Genomic DNA, 22,157 nt, shown 5'->3' with positions numbered 1-22,157 from the left:
GATCGCGACCTGAGCGGAAGGCAGAGGCTCAACCACTGAGCCAGGCACGTGCCCTTAGGCCACTGAATCTTGAACTCTTTATTCTACTACGGCGCTCCTGAGCAGCCAGTTTTGGATATCTGGAAATAACTTCCTCCTCTCGAACATTTAGCTTCAGTGGAAGGGTGGAGGAGGAAACACTTAAGAAAATTGTGTGAAGTCCTATGAACGGTATTCTCACAGGCTCTTGCCCTGCCAGCAGACTTCGTTTTTCTATGATACCTGCCTGGATTTGTAATCTGAAAATATCACTTCAATTATCCTTGGATTGTGGCCTTGGGCCCATGACTCAGGTGAATACTGACTGTGTCACTCTTTAATGACTTGAAGTGTTTCATCATGACATGTTTCACTGGATGCATATTGACAGACTTTTGCTTAATAGTCCTTGTCACAATATCTTGGCAAATAATTCCCCTGAGCTCAATATCAGCTGTTTTGCGTGTACCATCAAACAATCTTACTTCACCAGAGCTTGTATTTAGGTTTGTTGTGGGGCAGTCATAGGTAAGTTAACATTGCTAAGAAAACCGGAGGCAATTTTCTACCTGTTTTTCTTTTGCTCCATCTGTTCATTTTTATCTTGAATCATTTCATGATTTTGGTTTCTACTTGAAATTTGTCATCTTTGACAAACTGCTATACAGCAGGTTGGCTAATTCTGCTTAATGAGAATCTACTGCACCATGGACAAAAAAATTATCATGATGAAGGGGTAACAAACAACAGCTTCTATTATAAAAATTTTTTTTCTTTTGAAGAAGTCTAAGAATATTATGCCGTTTGTTTAAGCTTAAAAAAATACGTGTCTAAAGATGCCAAGTTGGGGACGCCTGGGTGGCTGGCTCAGTGGCTGAGCATCTGCCTTTGGCTCAGGTCATAATCCTGAGGTTCTAGGATTGAGTCCCATATCGGGCTCCCTCTGGGGAGCCTGCTTCTCCCTCTGCCCGTGTCTCTGTCTCTCTTTATATCTCTCATGAATAAATAAATTAAATCTTTAAAAAAATAAAGACGCCAGGTTGTCTAAGCAAAGTCACCCCGTGGGGTTTTGGCTGCAGCCATGCCTTCTTATCCTCTCTGTGCGGCCACCCAGGAGCCCAGCGCCAAATGGCCGCCGGCTGCGTCAGGGGCATCGCGGATAGAAACAGCTTTCCCGACCGTACAGGTGTGAACATAAACTGCTGGATACAGACCAGAATAAAACAAATGGTACCATTGCTTTATCAAACTCCCAACTGCAACGATTCCCCAAAGACAGCCCTCTGCTGTCTATTCCTCTCATATCCACTCCTGACGGTTGTATGATTCACTTCCTAAGTTCAGTTCCACAACTCAAATATTTCTATTTTGCGTTTCTTTTTGCCTCAAATTCAACAGACCCAAAATAACACCAATCTCAATCTTCGAGTTGGATGAGATCCCAGGGGACATCCAATTTTGACTTTCATGGCTACATGAATAGCATTTATGAAGCTTCCAAGAGGGGTTCTCTAATCTCTCCTTGTATGGCTCCGGCTCCAGGGAACTCCTCTCTTCTCAGAGCAGCCATTTTTGGTACTTTGCTTCCAACACCAATTCTCTGTCCACATTTTCCCAGCCAGGAAATAGCCTCCTTTTGCCAGTTCCCAAGCCCCGTTAAGTCAGCACCATCTGATGACTCCCCAGACCCTTCATTTCTAATCAAGTATACACTGGTCAGGCCTACTGCTCCCTCTCCTAGCCCCACAGTTCCTAGCATGGAACAGGTCATCAAAAATTAATGGCTGATAATTGACACTGGAAATCTATCAAGAATTCAACTTTAGCAAATGTGCATTTCTTACTATGAATCTTGTGCTTTAGGTGATGTTTTTGACCAAACAGCCAGATGAGAATTTTATCACATCAATCATAAATTAGAAATAAACTACACTTCATTAGCAGATGAAAAGATAATTGTATAGCTTGTACATCATTTAAAGACTCCTGTGGAGAGAAGAGTGCTGTATGTAATGAGAAATGACATTTCAGAGAAATTTTGGTAAGACTGACCCAGATCACAGGAGCGAGCTCATTCTTTTAAATTTCTCAGGTTTTTCTTATCCTTTACTGTGCAGACTTGTGTCTAACTTCCTGAAGATAAACTATCTTTCGTGTTATACCAGTAATGCTAGCATCTTAAAATTTCACTAAACACGCAAACCTTGAACCTTTGGAAGCCAATTTTATTTTCAAATGATTTCAGTCAGGAGAGAAAGAGGGACTATTGGATTTTACATATCATTTCCTTACATACTTGCAAACAGAACTGTGCCTAAAGATTAGTTATGCATAGTTCATTAGGGCCCAGGTTCCTTTCTGGTCCAAAAGCTAGCATTAGAAGACCTAATTTAGAGATGAGTGGATCAGCAGTTATTAGACCAAGTTTCCAAAAGCTGTGTTGCAGCAAAACCTGCTAAAAACAGGATGACTTGTGCTGTTGTGAAGCCAGACTATAGAAACTCAGTGGAGTAGGCGAATTCCCCTCACTTTTCAGCCTTCACTTAGAAGTTCATTAAGTTAAAGGAATGCAGCATTAAGTTATTTGCAGCATTAAGCTACTTCCCAGAAGACTCAGGGAAGAAACTATTATAAAGGTAAGGAAAATTACTCTCTATTTAAATCTTTAACAATACAAAACAGATATTCATGTAAGTACCTGGACACACATGTTTACAGCAGTACTGTTCACAACAGCCAGAAGGTGGAAACAGCTCAAGTGTCCATCAACAGACAAGTGAATAGACAAATTATGGTCTCTACAATATTATTCAGCCACAAAAGGACTAAAATAGATAACATGCTATAGGGTAGATGAACCTTGAGAATATCATGCTAAATAAAAGAAGCTAGACACAAAATGCCATGTAACCTATGATTCCACTTATAGGAAACATCCAGAATAGATCAATCCATAGAAATGGAATGCAGGTTGTTGGTTGCCAGGGCCACGAGTTTGGGTGGTGGGAGGATTGGGGGAAACTGCTTAATGGTAAAGAGTTTTACTCTGGAATGATAGAAATGTTCTGGGACTAAAGAGAATCATGGGACGCCTGGGTGGTTCAGTAGTTGAGCATCTGCCTTGGCTCAGGGTGTGATCCTGGGGTCCCGGGATTGAGTCCCACATCGGGCTCCCTGCATGGAGCCTGCTTCTCCCTCTGCCTATGTCTCTGCCTCTCTCTGTGTTTCTCATGAATAAATAAATAAAATCTTTAACAAAAAATAAAAAGAATCCTGGTTGTCCAAAATTGTGAATATACTAAATGCCACTGAATTGGCTGCTTTAAAAAAAAAAAAACAACAAAAACCAATCAGCACAAGTCTTAAAACTGGACTCTTGCCTCTAGAATCCTCTCCACCATACTTTACACTTACCTTGCATACCATGGATGTCTTTGCTCCAAGCCTGGCAGCTTGGACACACTGGTTGGCACCTTTCCCTCCAAAGCCAATAAAAAACTTATGTCCGTGGATGGTTTCTCCAGTTTTTGGCAAACGAGAAGTGAGACTATCATAGTTTAAAAAAGAGAAGGAAAAAAAAGGCACATTGGTAACTGCAATCAATTTAAGTTCTTCAGAAGAGAGAGAGGGAAGGTTCTCTGATGGAGCTCCAGTCTTAGCCTGCAGAAATGCAAGCAGAAGCAGAGATGACCTATTCCTTTAAGGTAACATTCAGTAGTTCATGGCATCACTAACCAGAATGAATCTGCTGACAGGATGTCTCCCCCATTCCCAGTACCACAGTCGTGCACTGTAGCTCCACTTCAGACCACGGTTTCTAGTGTCTACTGCATTAGGGGTGCTCATGGGTGCCTCTTTTTTCTTTTTTTTCTTTTTTAAGATTTTATTTATTTATTCATGACACACACACACACACACACACACACACACAGAGGCAGAGACACAGGCGGAAGGAAAAGCAGGCTCCCCAGGGGGAGTCTGATTCGAGACTGCATCCGAGGACCCGAGGACCCCGGGATCATAACCTGAGCCGAAGGCAGACACTCAACTGCTAAGCCCACCCAGGTGTCCCAAGTGCCTCTGTTTTCTATCATAGGGAACTCTTGGAGGGAATTAACTTCAGATTCCTGCTTCCCAGTACCCTGCACAGACCTGTATTCACAGTGGGACTGGATAAATGGGACCAAATTAAATGTGTGTTTCTGTACAGGTTTATCTGGTCACTTTAACAAAAAGTAGGAAGTTTACCAGGATTCTGGTAACCATGATCAGGACTTAAGGAGAAAAGGGGAAGTGGCAGGTCTTGGGCCTAAGGAATCCCATTTGTTTCCCTGCAGGTGGGGTGGGCATGGGTTATTGTTTTGATGGCAGGGTCAGGTGTTAATCCCAGGCCATCCTGTAGACCACCCGTTTCAGGTCCTGACTCAAAAACAGCATCTATTTTTTTAAAAAAAATAGAGTCTAGAGAGCTACATTTAGCTTTGAACGTTTACTATAGGAAGTTTCAAAAGCAACTAACTCTGTTTATAAAACAAGAGAAAACAGTATACTGACTTCCCCACCCCCATGCCCTCATCGCAGATTCAACTGTTAACTTCTAGCCAACCCCGTTTCAGTCTCTACCTGGTGGACTTCTCCAAGAACTAAGGATTTTTACTGACCTGTTACCTCCTAGTGAGGGCAGTGCTAAAGGACACAGAAAGTCAGAGTAAAAGATTTTCTCCAGGGTAGGACTCTCATAACATTAAAGTAGAAGATGTGAGGAAACCACCTCTTTGAAAGACTCTGGAGATGTGGAAATGGAAAGAGTCCTGCATGTAAGGGTGAGTGAGGGAAGATGGGTGTGAGTAGCAGGCGGACTGGATGGCTACAAAGAAGCAGGCCCAGGGCCAGATAGAGCAGATGGAGCCATGGCAGGTGTGACTAAAAAGGTTAATTCGCTTTAGATGAGGAAGAAGAGCCAAGAGACAAGTTCACAACAGTAGGTCAATTGAGATCCTACCCTGTTTGGGCAGATTTGAAATTTATATTCACTTCCCCACCTAGGCTGTGACCTATCTGAAACCAGTATCTGATGCCTAATATTAGAGTACCAGCATGATGCCAATTCCAACAGGTCACTCACAGCCTGTTTGTCATGCAATGACCTCTGACTGATGCCAAGAACACTTGATGGTGTTGGCAATGACCAAATTCAACCTGTGTACCTCCTGTATGTAGCTCTAAAAGTCTCAATAAATTGGCTAAACTACTCCATTCCCTAGCAGTGCAGTGTCAAATATGGTTCTTTGAGATAAACAAGAGACTCATCAATAATTTGAAAACATTCTATTCCACTCCGCCCCTTTTCAGTTCTATTTTTATCTCCTATTCTAAATGCATTTATAGTACCGATGAAAAAATATCCATCTACAAGGTTCACTTCTGAAAAAGGTACTCAATCAAGAGAAAAATGGTTTTAATGTAATGTTATTATCCTGTCATTTAATTTAGCGATGACAAGTGATGATGAGATTTTGATTTGCATCAGAAATCTTAAACATTTTAGGATTCTGTTATGAACAGGCAGTGATGAGTAATCTGCGCGACTGAGTAACTATGTGAATTCTTGGCTTATTGATGCTGCTACAAACAACACCCATAACAACCTTAAAAAGAAAAAAAAAAAATCCAATGTGGCTAAAAACAGGCCAAATAACTTAATTAGTAAGATTGTCAGTAACGAAATTTATGACTTCCACTATATTTATACTTAGATATGGGTCACAATTCACTGGCTTGAATCAAGTGTATTTTTTTTTATTATTGGCTGTGGGAAATCATGAAAAATAGACCAGCAGATGATTATTGGGATGTATATATATATGGGATGGAGGAGTGAAATCGGGGGTACAGTGTGTATTTGTCTGATGTGGGAACAGATGGCTGGGATTGAAACTCCTTTCTAAACAACTTGTATTAACACAAGCACTATACTAATTTAGCCATCACTGAAATGTCTCCCTCCTTTAGAATTCTACTCTTTTCTTTCTGCATCTTTTCCCTATTCTTTCTTCCTTCAGTTGGGAGACTTTCCCTGAATAGGGACAGGGCCATGTCTGTTATGGTCTCCATTTTATCCAGAGTACCTGCTACTTGGCCTGGGGTTAACATGTTTCTGAGTGAGTGAATTTTTTATTTTTTTCTAATTAAAAAAATATTTTATTTATTTATTCATGAGAGACACACACAGAGAGGCAGAGACATAGAGAGAAGCAGGCTAACTGTGGGGAGCCCGATGTGAGACTCAATTCTAGGACCCCGGGATCATGACCTGAGCCAAAGGCAGATCCTCAACCACTGAGTCACCCAGGTGCCCCTGAATACATTTTTTTAAAGACTTCCCTTGTCTTTCTGAAGGGTAGCAGAACGTACCACTCCAAAATATAACTGGAGGAGCTCAGGACATGCTGGCCAGATATGTCACTTTGGTATACGGATTATGTTGAGCTGTAGGCACTTGGAAAGTAGCAAATGCAGAGAGAGGCTTTCTCTGAACTGCCCTTTATCTGCCTCAGGATCAGTCCCCCAAAAAGGACTCAACAGCCATAAATCCCCTCCTGGGAGTTTCATCAACCAGCAGGGATGGACTCCTGTCACAGACTAGAAGTGAACATCACAACCAGACAAATGTTCTCACAAACATTGTCATATCTCCTATTTATTCTACTGAGGATGAGTTCATCTTTCATAAGTCATTTATTCTTTCCTAAGAGGCCTCCCCCTTTCTCTCCCTTCCCTATTAAAAACCCTGAATTCTTAATCACCTTGGGGAGTTACTCCTTTTCTCCTGGGCATCTTCCATTTATACGGTGGGGCATACAGGTTAATACATTTGTTTTTCTCTTGTTCATCTGTCTTTCATTACCAGGGTCTCAGCCAAGAACTGAGAAGGGAAGAGGGAAAATTATTTTTCCTCCCCTATGTTTCTTCTCTGTGTTTCCCCTGTGTAGCAACCATTTCTACTTCTGAATTGCAGATGTGGAGGTGTTGATGAATGGGAAGGAGGAGACTGGCAGGATGTTCAATTAGCTGGCAGTGACAATTCCATGTTTTACCTGACCTTGCCCATTGCATTCCCAGTATTAGTAGCACTCCTGTCCTATAAGCAGGAACTGTAACTAGAAATCAGACTATCATTCTTCATTCATGTGTTAATTCAACAAATGTTAAATCAGTGTTTTCCAGTATACCTCTACAGGACAAAAGCAACTCGCTGACAATGTAATAAACCCTAACCCTGATACAAGTAATAGATGAGTGAAAAAACAAAACAAAACATGTCAGAGCACAAGATTATTATGATCTGATTCATGTTTTTTTTCTTTTAAAGATCAAATTGGCTTTATTTTTTTTTTAAATTTTTTTATTTATTTATGATAGTCATACAGAGAGAGAGAGAGAGAGAGAGGCAGAGACACAGGCAGAGGGAGAAGCAGGCTCCATGCACAGGGAGCCCGACGTCGGATTCGATCCCGGGTCTCCAGGATTGCGCCCTGGGCCAAAGGCAGGCGCCAAACCGCTGCGCCACCCAGGGATCCCCTCAAATTGGCTTTATTAAGCAATTCATGAATCAGGTAGCATCTAACAAGAGGAGGGGAGCTCCCCAACTTATGTTTTTTAAAAATAAAAAGCTATATGTTCTCATAATATGTAAGTGCATAGAAAATGAACTGTTAATGACAAGTATCCATGAAAAGGGTGGAGAGAAGGAGCAAAAGTTCATGTTTTACTTTATAGATGTATAGAGGTATATGCAACAAGCATATACTTGTGCATTAGGAGGCCATTTATTACTACTTTAGATTCATTTGGCTTCTCAGCATCTTCTTAAGAGCCAACAGCTCTTCTTTGGCTCCAGCTGGCTTCTGGCAGGTGCAACCTAACACAGCCTTGTCCAGCGCCACTCTCTTTCCACTCCTTTGTCATGGTTCCTGGCTCTCCTGCAGCATTGAGCAATCAGTGAAACATGTCAAGTATCTTTGTATAGGTTTTTCTTGCTCCCTGGATTATAGTCCTGTGCAGATTATATGCTGTTAAGCCTTTGTTTTGTGCCCTTTCTGTTGAACCCAGACTAAGGCAGTTTCCTGCTTACTTTTTTTTTTTTTTTAAAGTAAATGAACTGGAGTGGAAAGTCGAGTTGAGAGCAACTAGTCAGTTACAGGGATGTCTGGGTGGTTCAGTGGTTGAGCATCTACCTTTGGTTCAGGGTGTGACCCTGGGGTCCTGGGACCCCTACTCCTGCATTGGGCTTCCTATGGGGAGCCTGCTTCTCCCTCTGCCTGTGTCTCTGCCTCTCTCTCTCTGTGTCTCTCATGAATAAACAAATAAAATCTTTAAAAAAAAAGATAGTTACAGACAGGCAGAAGCATTTCTGAATTATAAATCCCAAGTTACCTTGAATTAGGTTTTCCTATCTCTTTCCTTATTAAAATCATGAAATTAAGGTCTGGTTCAAGAAAGGATCTGCACAAAACACCATCCTCTAAATGAAAGCATTGCTATGATTTGCCCCAATTCAAACACAAGGTTTAGCAGGATGCCATGGACAAATTAAAGTGCTCAAAGGAAAATAAAAAGGAAGCAGTTCTGATAGCAATACACTGTTACTACCATTTAAAAGTTAAAAATAGTGTCAGTTTCTGAATGAGGGAGAAAACCCAAACAGATAAAACCAGTCATAAGAAATATACTTGAATTTAAAACAAATTTGTAGCTTTAACTGTCAAATTTTAAATCTGCACAGGAGGAAACACTGCTAAATGTTCATAGACAGGGGTGCCTGGGCAGCCCAGTTGGTTAAGCATCTACCTTGGGCTCAGGTCATGATCCTGGGGTTCTGGGATCCAGTCCCGCACTGTGTTCCCTGCTCACCGGGGAGCCTGCTTCTCCCTCTCCTACTCCTCCTGCTTGCGCTCTCTCTCTGTCAAATAAATAAATAAAATCTTAAAAAAAATGTTCATAGATGGCTCTGCAGTCTTCCAGGCCCTGAGAGGTCACATGGCTAGAGCCTAGTTGTATGAGGCAGCAGGCCTGAGCCACTTACTGATTGTATTACCTTTGACAGCTTTTCCCTCTTTGAACCCGGTTCTTCTCTTGCAAAACAGGTTTAATAATACTTGTCAACTCCTTAAATGCCTGGGTTTTGTGCTCTGAGTTATTTCACTGACAGGTGTTATCAGAACAACTAATCAATTGCTTTTAGCTTCTTGACAATGATGTGCTTGTTACAGGTTCTCAGAGATGATTCATACCAAAGGAAGGAATGACCTGGTGAAACAGGGCTGAGAAGTCTTTTGACCAAAGAGGTCACACTATCCTGGCTCCAGCCAAAAGTCAAGGAATATGCTTCTCTTTGGCTTTCTGCTTTCCATTCTTTCTTCTTCAGGCTGCAAGTGTCTGACACACTGTATGCTTCCCTAATAGGGGATTGTACTATTATTGCCCAATTAAAATTCATTACACTCATTTATTATTCCCACTGTCTGTACTCTTCAACTGTATCTATTCTTCTCAGCATTTGTGTATGTCACATTTACAGGAATGAGCATCATTTCCAAATCAACTTAGTGATGCCTCTTTCTAGCTCTGTTAAAAAAAAGAAAAAATCTCCCAACTAAATCTTCATTCTGTGGTTCCTAACCCTAAATTTGCATACATAAGATTTATTTAAGGGAATGAAAGCTGCATTATGCTTTAAACCGTTTTGGTTTCTTTTTTTAAACTGATTTTGAGTACTAACTCTTATCCAGCTAACCAGTGGAGGGCTACAAAGTAGTTTTGCCTGAAGATGTAGCTATTCTTTTCTTTTCTTTTTTTAAAGATTATTTATTCATGAGAGACACAGAGACACAGGCAGTGGGAGAAGCGGGTTCCCTGCAGGGAACCTGATGTGGTACTGGATCACAGGACCCTGGGATCATGCTCGGAGCCAAAGGCAGACGCTCAACCACTGAGCCACCCAGGTGTCCCAAGAATGTAGCTATTTTTGAATTTATAATAAGATAGTTAAGAAAAATATTGGTCACAAGTGGCCAATCTGTCAGAGTGTCATATTCTTGAACCATATATATTTCAAAGATTTTATTTATTCATTCACGAGAGACACACAGAGAGAAGCAGAGGCACAGGCAGAGGGAGAAGCAGGCTCCATGCAGGGAGCCTGATGTGGGACTCGAACCTGGGTGTCCAGGATCACTCCCTGGGCCGAAGGTACTCAACGGCTGAGCCATCCAGGGATCCCCTCTTGAACCATATTTATTTAAATTTTGCTTATGTGTAAAAAAGTGTGCTAGGCATAGGGAGAGCTAATAAAGAGGAGTATATTATGGACTTACATGGCTTCCTTCCTTCTCATCTCTGGCAGATGTTACCTCCTCAGAGAGGCCTTCCCAGACCACCTTACAGGAGTTATCCTTATTCCTAATTTTTGTTAAGTATTAATTCAATCTGACAAAGAATACTATGTTTCTGGATACAGCTTTTTAATTACTTATAATTGTGTTAGTTCTCTATGTCCCAATCTTCCCCAAGGTGACGTGAGAGGAACTTCCAAATAATGAAATCTTTAGAGTTTATATAGGAGCTGACATAGCTGTTGCTCCTTCTCCCCTGCAGAGTGGAGGAGAGGGGGAGGGAGAAAACAGGGCCTAGGGACCGTTGCTTTGTAATGTAAATGAGTGGGGGAGGGTTGTCTCTAGATTTACAACTCCTAGAATGTAAATAAATGTGTCCAAGGAAGAAGTTCCTAAATCTCTCCAGAGGTCTCTGATTTGGTTTGCCATTCAAACATTCTTTAATCCTGGTGCTAGCGATCTTTGCTCAGAAAGTCCTCATCAGGCAGAAATGTGAGAACATTCATGGAGCGTTGCTTCCTGACGATTTTCTTCAGATCAATATCACCATCTGACATTATAATGCTCATTTATTTCCCTCCTCTCTCCCTACCTTCTTCTGGATTAATTGTATTCCATTTCATCTTCTTTACATTCAATGTAGGGCTCGAACTTACAGCCCTGAGATCGAGTTGCATGTTCCATCTGAATAAGCCAGCCAGGCACCCCTCCCTTTTTTCTATTTTTTTTTTTTTTAAGATTTATTTAATCATGAAAGAGAGAGAGAGAGAGAGAAAGAGAGACATAGGCAGAGGAAGAAGCGGGCTCCACACAGGGAGCCCGATGTGGGACTCGATCCCAGGACTCCAGGATCACACTCTGAGCAGAAAACAGATGCTCAACTGCTGAGCCACCCAGGCATCCCTCTTTTTCCTATTTTTCAAAGTGATTGACGGGCAGCCCGGGTGGCTTAGCGGTTTAGTGCTGACTTCGGTCCAGGGCCTGATCCTGAAGACCCAGGATTCAGTCCCATGTCAGGCTCCCCACATGAAGCCTGCTTCTCCCTCTGCTTGTGTCTCTGCCCGCGCACCCCCTCCTCCGTGTCTCTCATAAATAAATAAATAAATAAATAAATAAATAAATAAATAAATAAATAAATAAAATCTTAAAAAAAAAGTGATTGATCTAAGGTTTAAAACGAGCATCTTTAACTTAATACAGCTTATTTTCAGACATTACTATGCCACTTTACTTACAAATATAATTTACAGTTGTATTTCATTTCCCTTCCTAATCTTTGTGCTATTATTGTTACATATTTTACTTCTATATGATATAAACCTTACAACACTGTGTTTTTACTTAAACCATCAATTGCCTTTTAAAGAAATTAAGAAATGGAGGAAAAAAGTCTTTGTATTTGCCCCTGTATTAACTGTTTCTGGAGCTCTTCATTCTTTTGGGTAGATCTGAGCTTCCATCTAGTATCATTTCTGTTCTGCCTAAAGAACTTCCTTCAGTGTTTATCGTAGTGCGAGTTTCTGGTGATAAATTCTCTCAGCTATTGTTTTTCTATCTTTATTTCCCCTTCATTTTTATTTTTATTTTTATTTATTTTTATTTTTTTAAAGATTTTATTTATTTATTCATGATAGTCACAGAGAGAGAGAGAGAGGCAGAGACACAGGCAGAGGGAGAAGCAGGCTCCATGCACCGGGAGCCCGACGTGGGATTCGATCCCGGGTCTCCAGGATCGCGCCCTGGGCCAAAGGCAGGCGCCAAACCGCTGCGCCACCCAGGGATCCCCTCCCCTTCATTTTTAAAGGATATAAAATCCTATGTTGACAGTTATATATTTTAAAGATTATTTATTCATGAGAGACACAGAGAGAGGCAGAGACATACGTGGAGGGTGAAGCAGGCTCCCTGTGGGGAGCCCGATGTGGGACTTGATCCTGGGACCCCAGGATCACACCTTCAACCAAAGGCAGACGCTCAACCACTGAGCCACCCAGGGGTCCCAACAGTTGTATTTTTAAATATTTTTTTTTTTTTTTTGTATTTTTAAATATTTCTTTAAAGAATTTTTTCTTTCTGGCTTGCATTATTTCTGACAAGAAGTCTGCAATCTTAGTTCCCTTATATGTAATGTCTGGTTTTTTCTTCCCCCTCTGGATGCTTTTAAGAGTTTGTTTATAATTGGTTTGCAGGAATTTGATTACAATGAGCTTTGTGGTTTACAGGATGCTTATCCTGCTTGGAGTTCACTGACATTCTTAGATTTATATATTTATTTATAGTTTTCATAAAATTTGAAAAATTTTCAGCTATTATTTCTACAAATATTTTTTGCGCTTCACCTACTCTTTTTCTTCTTAGACTCAATTACACAGACTCCTTGTCTCACATCACAAAGGCTCTGCATTTTGGTCATTTTTTCTTGTGCTTCAATTTAGATAATTTTACTATCTTCAAGTACACTGATAATTTCTTTTGTAATGTCTGCTCTGCTGATAAGCCTATTGTGAATTTTTCATTTCAAAAGTTGCATTTTTCATTTCTAAAACTTCTATTTGGTTCTTTTCTATATCTCCCACTTTTCTCCTCACTACATTTATGTTTCTCTTTAAACCACTGAGCATTTTATAATGGCTCTTTTAAAATCCCTTTCTGGGGCGACTGGGTGGCTCAGTTAGTTAAGTGTCTGTCTTCGGCTCAGGTCATGACCCTGTGGTCCTGGGATTGAGCCCCACATCAGGCTCTCTGCTTGCCAAGGAGTCTGCTTCTCCTTCTCCCTCTATTGCTCTCCCTGCTTGTGCTCTCTTGCACTGTCAAATAAATTAAAATCTTAAAAAATCCCTTTCTGCTAATTCCACCATTCTAGTCATTTCTCTATGTCAATTTTGATGGACTTCTCTTTCCTTGGTTATGCATTATGTTTCCTTTGCATGACTATTGATTTTTTTTTTAATTTTTATTTATTTACGATAGTCACACACAGAGAGAGAGAGAGAGAGGCAGAGACACAGGCAGAGGGAGAAGCAGGCTCCATGCACTGGGAGAAGCAGGCTCCGTGCACTGGGAGCCTGACGTGGGATTTGATCCCGGGTCTCCAGGATCGCACCCTGGGCCAAAGGCAGGCGCTAAACCGCTGCACCACCCAGGGATCCCATGACTATTGATTTTTGAGTGGATGCTAAATATTACAAGTGTTGCACTGTTGCATGTTTTAATTTTGTTGTGTTTTTCCAAAGGGTTGGACGTTGCTTTTTTGGGCAGCTAAGTATCTTGATTCTTTTGAGGACTGCTTTTGAGATTTATTAGGAAGAGTTTAGAGTAGCCCTTACTTTAGGGCAACTTACCCTTTACCCTTTACTAAGTTGTGGTTCTTCTGGGATCTCTACTGAATGCTCCAGGGGTTCAATAAGGTCTCTGGCCTAATGGAATGTAATACCTCCCATTCCTGTATAATTTCTGGGAAATGTTCAATTTAGAGCTCTCTAGTAGTAGCCAAGCTTTGTGGACTTTCTCTCTGTGTATGTCCATGTAGAATTTAGCAACAGACTCACGGGGACTCCTATGCAGATTTCTGGACCTTTATCTGATTAGCTTTCTTTTCCAGTATATGTTCCCACAAATTCTAGTCACCTCAGTCTCTGTAAGCTATGAACTCAGTTTCCTCAACTCATTGATATTGTCAGACTTTCCTTGAGTTTCTTCTCTCTGTGCCAGTCAGTAATGTGCCTCCAGGACTCACCTGTTTGTTTCCTTTCTTGGCTGGATAACATGTCTGTTGTCCAACATCCGAAACAGAAACAGCTGCTGTTATATATATATATATATATATATATATATAAAATTCCATTTTCTTGTTGTTTATGGTAGGAAGGTAAGGCTGGTACTAGTCACTCCATCATGGTGAGAAGTAAATATATTTTTTAGAAGATTTATTTATTTGAGAGAGAGAGAGAGAGAATGCACACAGTGGGGAGGGGCAGAGGGAGAGAGAGAATCTCAAGCAGACTCCCTGCTGACCACGGAGCCTGACACAGGGCTAGATCCCAGGACCCTGAGATCATAATCCAAGTGGAAATTAAGAGCTGGACACTTAACAGACTAAGCTACCCAGGTGCCCCCAGAAGTAAATATTTTTGAATAAATGGTCTACACTTTAAAAGACATTTATAGAGACAATTGGGACGACAGATGCCTGTGTACACAGTAAGTCATACAGTGAGATGAGAGAGTGCACAAGTGCTGTGTATGACTGTAACCCAAGGAAAAAAGTAAACTAGATATTAAAAAGGAATATGGTCAGAATAAAGGAAACAAAAGGGGGCCACATCCTCCTTTATCTCTCTAATACAGGACTGAAGACTCAACATAGAAGGTACCAGGAGAAGCATATAAGTAGTTAGAAACATACTTAAAATTTAAAATGTCATCTGATGTCAATAAATTGTTTTGAATAATTATACAGAGACCTCCAGGCTTCCCAGCTGAGCAAAGTTCTGGACAAAACCAGAAGCTTAGGTGTGCCTGGGTGACTCAGTGGTTGACCATCTGCCTTTGGCTCAGGGCATGATCCTGGGATCCTGGGATCAAGTCCTGCATCGGGCTCCCTGTGGGGGTGGCCTGCTTTTCCTTCTGCCTGTGTCTCTCCCCCTCTCTCTGTGTCTCATGAATAAATAAATAAAATCTTTAAAAAGAACAACAAAGAACAGAAGTTTGGATAGAGAGGTATAGAAAGAGCTCATACAGGAGGTAGAATCGGCGAGAGGAGAGGGCAGGAGAAATATGACTGTATGGGGGGGGATCAGTGAGTGGGAACTGAACAACAGGATGCAGTAAGGTATGTGGGAAAATCAGGATGCAGAAAAATAGAACAGAAAGGGAATTGGTGAGACTAAAGCTTTCATCAAAGTTCCTGATGAGACACATTTTAATTAATTGAAGAAGGCAAGCAAAGTATGACTACTGACAAATTAACTACAAAACCGGCATTTTATTTTCTATTTTGCCAATTAATTACAGTAAACTTTAAATTTCAAAATGACTTCTGTCACCACATTGTAATTATCTAGGCTACTTCTTCCTGCCATCTGCTGGTGTAGGTTAAAGAAATACACATGGAATTAATTTTACCCTAAGCAAAATATAATTAGAAAGATAAATCAGCATATAAAAAATAATGTATTCTGGAATCAATTATTAAAAATGTTAACTTATCTACGATTTTTGGGTTTTGGTGCTCATGTTTCTTTCACATTCCCATCGTGAATAATTAAGAATGGATTATATTTGAGCTTCACGATACATTTTGTAAGATGGGCTAGAGTAGGCATTAGTCTCTTTGGCAGCCAGTGAGCTATGTGAAATGTCATTCTTGTTCTTTGAGCCTTTCACTGGTCCCCATGGCCAGCGAATAAAACCCAAACACCTTGGCATGGTGATAAGGCCTTTCCACATCATCTTACATCTGATGCTCTACCGACTTAGTAGCTGCTGTCCCCAGCATACCCCGTGTATACCCACATCCGTGACTCTACACCTTCTGTGTTATTCCGGCTGGCCAGAATGTACTCCCTCCTCTTTTTTTTTTTTTTTTTTTTTTTTTTTTTGTGGGGTTAGCACTTGCTTATTTGCTAAACCTTGGCTCAGGAGGCATCCCATCCAGGCACTTTTCCCTATACTCCCACAGACCCTGCAAGCACTTACTGCATCACACTACAATGATCTCTGTGTCTACCTTCTTCTTTGGACTAGAAGTTCCTCTGGAACAATTACCATTTTTTTCTAACTGCAGTATCCCTAGCACTCAGCATAGTCCCAGTCTTTCAATAGTGTGCACAAGTAACCAAAATACTGGAGTGACATTCATCACGAAGCCCACCCAATCTTCCTCTCCTGAGAACGTAGACACTAGGGCATGAAGAGCTGGCAAAGGAATAGGTTACTAAAGGAACTTCTTTGTAATACTACATGGTAGGTGTGCTTGCTTTGTCAAATGTTTACTTTTTCATGTGTTTTCCTTGAAGGGGCCAAAGTAGCAAACTTCTCGTGAATGATCTCTTTTGATGTTAGGGCATTTGGTTGACAGAAACATGTTTACCGAAATACTAATTTAAGAGTTGCTAACTGATATGCAACTTTCAAGACCAATTTAAGGAGAAGAAAGAATAATAAAGGATATTCCTGTAAGATTGGGAATGCAAGATACTACTCAGGTCAACAGCCCTCTGGCTTTGACTTTACTGAAAATGTGATGTACAAGAGATTTTTCTGTTCTAAATATGAAAAGTCAAGAGGCTTCTGGTAGAGTGCGAGGCTAGAGTTACTGTGATATGTTAGACACATGCAACTTTTTTCTAGGCATGGTATACATTTTCAGCCTTTTTTCTTTTTTTAAAGTAACCTAGGTCCTATGTTTCATCCATCTTGGATCAAAAAGCTTCTAAATTCACTTATTCCGCCATTCAATTAAAGTCTTTTGAGAATTAAGCAATCATTTCCTGACTTGCCAGGGATTAAATTTAGATGCTTGGTTGAACATGAGCCTTATCTCTCAAGCCATCACTTTTAATTGGAGCATGTAAAAGGATAACATAGGGTTTTAGTTGACATCATAGTCTATTGCCATGGAAATGTAAACATGGGTTTGTACTAAGCTTGTCTCAAAGCAAGTTTTAGGGGTACAGAGAGACTGGGAGACAGGAGATAAATTATATAAAAAACGTATGCTGTAGAGATGTTGGAATGCCCTTGTAGTTCAAACCTTTAGTGATCTCATCTTGCCTTATGGCCTCAACTTTCCTCGATACACTGATGACTCTCAAATTTATTTCTCCAGTTGGTCCTATCCTCTGAACTCCTGTATCTGTCTTCTTTTTTTTTTTTTTTTTTTTTTAAAAGATTTTATTTATTTATTCATAGAGACAGAGAGAGAGGCAGAGACACAGGTAGAGGGAGAAGCAGGCACCATACAGAGAGCCTGACGTGGGACTCGATCCCGGGTCTCCAGGATCACACTCTGGGCTGCAGGCGGCGCTAAACCGCTGCACCACCAGGGCTGCCCCTGTATCTGTCTTCTTGATGGCCTCAGTTGGATGTCTAACAGGCACCTCAAATCTCACATGTGTACCCTGAACTCCTGATACTGCCCTCTTCCTAGCCAGCTTGCTCTGCTCAGTCTTCTGCATCTCAGCAAAGGTCAGCTTCCCCTTCCTCATGCAGAGGCCAGAACTTGGGAGTAATACTTGCCCCACCTGTCATCCTCAGCAAACCCTGTCAGCTCTGCCTTCAAAATGAAGATGCTCATTTCTCCACACTTGCACTACTTTCAAGCTACCATCATTTCTTGCTGGAATTATTGCAAGGACTCCAGTCTCCCTTTTTTTGCTCTTGCCTTCCTTTAGTCTGTCTGTTCTGAGAGAGCCCTCACAGTGATGATATTAAAATTAGATCAGATCACTCCTCTGCTCAAACCCTCCAATGGCTCTTCATCACTAATGATCTTTGAATCATTAATTGCCCTTCCCCTCCCATTTTTTCTTCTTCAGCCACACTGCACTCCTTGTTCATTGATCATAAGAGGCATGCTTCTGCCTCAGGGCTTTTGCATATGCTCTTACACTGGGTATCTGTATGGCTTGTTTCCTTTTCTCCTTTATGTTTTTACTCAAAATCATCTCAGTGGGGCTTTCTGTGGGCAATGACCTAAAATTACTACTCCCATCTCCCTTTCACACCTTATTTTCCTTCTTAGCATTTATTTAACATACTATGCATTTTACTTACTTCTAGTGATATTGTTTCTTCCATTAAAATAGAAGTTCCACGAGGCAGGGATTTTTGGCTGTTTTTCACAGCTGCATCCTCTGCACTTAGGGAAGTACTTGACATATATGTAAAGTCAATAAATATTTGTTGCATGAATAATTTAGAAGATGGGTGATAACCGTCATAAGAAAGATTAGTGAAAGCATGATTAACAAAGATCTGTGAGCTTAATGTCTAAAAAAGTTCATTTGTTGCTGGGTTTTCAGGGAAACCTGTCTTTGGTGGAACTCTGACTTAATTTTCCACAAGCCTGACTTATCTTTGCATTGTGGAACTTCAGAGATGAGTATTCAAAAACAGAATAATGATAAACATAGGTGGGTATTAAATAATGTTCATTGTCTGCCATGTTGGATGAGCTAATGATATTTTAAAATTATTAGTACACAGAGCTTACTATTCATAGCAAACTGAAATTACACATGAAAAAAAAGTTGCTCATTGACTGAATTAGCAGTGTCTGGCACACAGTAATGTAATATATAAAGTGAATTGGATTGGATGCTGTCCAAGTGGGCTTAGTTACTGAAGTAGTTTTATTTCTCAAGTGATTACAGAATAAAGGCACAAGTGTCCAGGTTGGCTCCAGTTAAACTAAGAAATTAAGTAAGAGACAGTCATGAAGATACCATCTTAGGCTTGAAAATTATAAATCCTTAGTTGTTGTTCTTGATCAGCTTACAAACAATGAATGCAAACACTACAAGCTTTCAAACGAACTGCAGAAGAAAAGGCCAATAAAAACCAGCAAGAGTTAGAGGTAGAATGATATAATGGAAAGATAAAGCTTGGGAAATGTGGGTTCCAGCTTTCACTGTGCTACCAACTGGCTGTGTGAATTAGGGTGAGTAATCTAACGTCTCTTAGTTTCCTCACCTGTAAAATGTGGAGAATGGACAGATGGGCTTCAGTGATCCCCCAAGCTCTAAGTATTGTAAGATTTTTTTTGACTTTAAGCTTTAATCACTGTGGTAGGTAGAGTAAGGTCCCCCCAGTCTCTTCCTCCTGGCGCCAAAGATGTCCACATCCTGACTCCCAGAACTTGTGAATGTTACATTACATGGCAAGGGAAATTAAGGTTAATAAGCTAACTTTAAATAAGCATATTACCCTGAATTATCCATTTGGGCCCAATATAATCACAAGGGTTCTTATAATGTAGAAGAGGAAGGCAGAAAGTGCGCATTAGGGTGATGCCATGTGAGGAAGACTTAACAGACATTCTGACTTTAAAGGTAGAGGAAGCGGCCATGAGCCAAGGACTGTGGGCAGCCTCTAGAAGCTGGAAAAGGCAAGAAAACAGATTTCCCTTAGAGCCTCCAGGAAGGAAATCAGCCTATAGACACCTTGATTTTAGCTCAGTGAGATCTGTGTCAGACTTCTGACCTCCAGAACTGTATTAAATTTGTAACATTTAAGCCACTACGTTTGTGTCAATTTGTTATAGCAGCAAGAGAAAACTAACAGAATCATAGTATGTACCATAACTAGCAAAGCTGGACCCACATTTATCACCCATGTAGAGTTTTATTTATTTTTTATTTTTATTTTTTAAAGATTTTATTTATTTATTCATGAGAGATACAGAGAGAGAGGCAGAGACACAGGCAGAGGGAGAAGCAGACTCCATGCAGGGAGACAGACGTGGGACTCCATCCCGGGACTCCATGATCACGCCCTGGGCCGAAGGCAGGTGCCAAACCGCTGAGCCACCCAGGGATCCCCATGTAGGGTTTTAAATACAAATTCCATACTCAGGTATTTTGTAAAGGTCTTCAGAGGCAGGAGTAATCAGCAACCATAAGAAGTGTGCAGAAAAGCCGTGAAACAGTCTCTAAGGGAGTAAAGTTTTTGCTAGTGATTTATGAGGAGTAGAAACCTGGTTATTTTACAAGGGGAAAATGGGGAGAGAAGAGGTATTAGAAAGGCTATATACAACATAAGAGTTTATTCCTTTATGAATGAAGGGCTGGGATAAAAAAATTTTTCTAAATTCTTCTTTATTTTTTTTTAAGCTAGGTAGGGGAGGGGGAGGAGGAGCTGAGGGAGAATCTTAAGCAGACTTCAGCCCAGTGCAGAGCCCCTCTGGGCTCATGACCTTGAGATTATGACCTGACCTGAAATCGAGTTGGATGAATCACCAACTGAGCCATCCAGGAACCCCAAATTCCTCTAGCTCTTAAATAAGATTTCAAAATTCCAATAGATGCTACATGAACTTTTGATACCCCGCCCTTCTCAAAGTATGAAGAGTATTCATTTTAAAAGTATAACTATCCTTAATGTCTGATGGTCGAGCTTCACAGAGAGCTCAGACTTTAAGAAGAAAGTGATTCTGAATTTTAACCCTGACACTTATTCAGTACGGTGCAGGGGAAAATTGTTTAGCTGACTCTTTTGCCACTGCACCTATAAAAGTATGTTTTTTGGCAATCGTCATACCTGCCCCTACCAGTCTCTCTCCCTTTCCACTCTTGGTCTGGAAATTTGATAACCTAGCTTATAAACATTTTAAGCAGTGTTAAGACTAAATTGGTTACATACAGACCCTTAGAACGATTTTCTAAGTAAAACATAGGTGGTGCAGAGATTTGGTGACTGACTTATTTTCCAAAGGCCTTTTTATTTATTTCCAGGCTCTCTTCTATCCTTTGGAAAGGCAAGGTAGGTTTCAGGACAGATGAGGTCTTCCTGTAGTATGCCTGACCATTTTTAAGTTTTATAATGTAAATATAGCATATCTGAAAAGCCATTCATAAAAATATTAAACAGAAGCAATCTGAATGGTAGAATTTTCTTGGAGTATCTGATTTCTTTTTACAATGAACATATATATATATATATATATTTAAGATTTTATTTGTTTATTCATGAGAGAGACACAGAGAGAGGCAGAGACACAGGCAGAGGGAGAAGGAGGCTCCATGCAGGGAGCCCGATGTGAGACTCGATCCCGGGGTCTCCAGGATCATGTCCTGGGCGGAAGGCAGGTGCTAAACCGCTGAGCCACCTGGGCTGCCCTATATTATTTTTTTATAAACAGAAAATCCCTTCCTTCCTTCCTTCTGTCCTTCCTTCCTTCCTCCCTCCTTCCTTCCTTTCTCGCTCTTTCTTTCTTTTTTTTTTCTTGACTAGCCTCTAAGCCCAATGTGGGGCTTGAACTCACAACCCCAAGATCAAGAGTCATGTGCTCTACCTACCGAGCCAGCCAGGTACTCTGCCATTTTCATTAGAAAAAAAAAAAAAAAAAAAAAAAAGAAAAATTAGTAGGAGGATCTCACCATCCAACCTATTTTCACTTGGCATATTTTCATTATTTGATCTTTTTTTTTTTTTATGGTTGTAAGCATTGTGTTTATGGGCTTTTTATTTCGATTCACACTCAGGTTGCCTTAAGATAACCCATATGCGGATACATTTAATACTGAAAAGCAAGGTGTAAATACGAACTATTGCGGGAAGGCCAACAGTCAATAGGACCTCTGGTCTATACATCCAGGTTCAGATGCATAGTATCCAACCTGGTTCATGTCACTTTCCTCCACTGGATCCTCACACAGACCCTGAGAGGTAGGCACGTCCCAAGAGATGGAATGACTTGCCCCAAAGTTACTCGGGCTAAGTCAGGGGTCAGGTTCAGCTGACTGCTCAAGACAACGGGAGGGCGGGTTCTTTGCAGGCGCTTCTAGCAACAGTAAGAGCTTTCCATACACCCTGGCCTCTGCGATCCCCGACTTCAGGTACCTTGACAAACTCAAACTCTGCCTCTTCCGCGCCAGAGAGGCAGGCTGCGGGCTCGGGAGACCCCTAGCTCACCCCAGAAGCGGGCACCCTCCATCGCCAAAGCCCAGGCGCCCAGCACAGTCCGCCCCCCGCCCCCCCCCCCCATACCTCCTCCCGCGACCGCGGGCTCGGCGTTCAGAGCCG

At 41.1% G+C, this 22,157-nt stretch overlaps 1 protein-coding gene across 10 annotated transcripts in view; it reads right to left on the bottom strand.

Moving 5' to 3' along the window:
- Positions 1-22,157, bottom strand: part of RBKS (ribokinase) — a 94,496-nt gene that overhangs the window by 71,240 nt on the left and 1,099 nt on the right. For 4 of the 10 annotated variants that reach the window (XM_072771402.1, XM_072771408.1, XM_072771411.1 and 1 more), the window contains 2 exons: positions 21,431-21,447; positions 3,433-3,565 (listed from right to left, as the gene is read on the bottom strand). The exons of 1 other annotated variant lie outside the window; for it this stretch is intronic. In XM_072771402.1, coding sequence (XP_072627503.1) covers positions 3,433-3,565; positions 21,431-21,447 — 150 coding nt within the window. Of the gene's footprint in view, positions 1-3,432; positions 3,566-6,824; positions 6,878-21,430; positions 21,448-22,121; positions 22,143-22,157 lie in introns of those variants that run through there. 5 more of the 10 variants (XM_072771403.1, XM_072771407.1, XM_072771404.1 and 2 more) reach the window with 3 other exon arrangements.

This window comes from Canis lupus, chromosome 12, assembly GCF_048164855.1.
Source record: "Canis lupus baileyi chromosome 12, mCanLup2.hap1, whole genome shotgun sequence".
Classification (NCBI taxonomy): Eukaryota; Metazoa; Chordata; class Mammalia; order Carnivora; family Canidae; genus Canis; species Canis lupus.
Note: the sequence above shows the minus strand (reverse complement) of the source record. Positions and strands in the feature narration are given on the sequence as shown.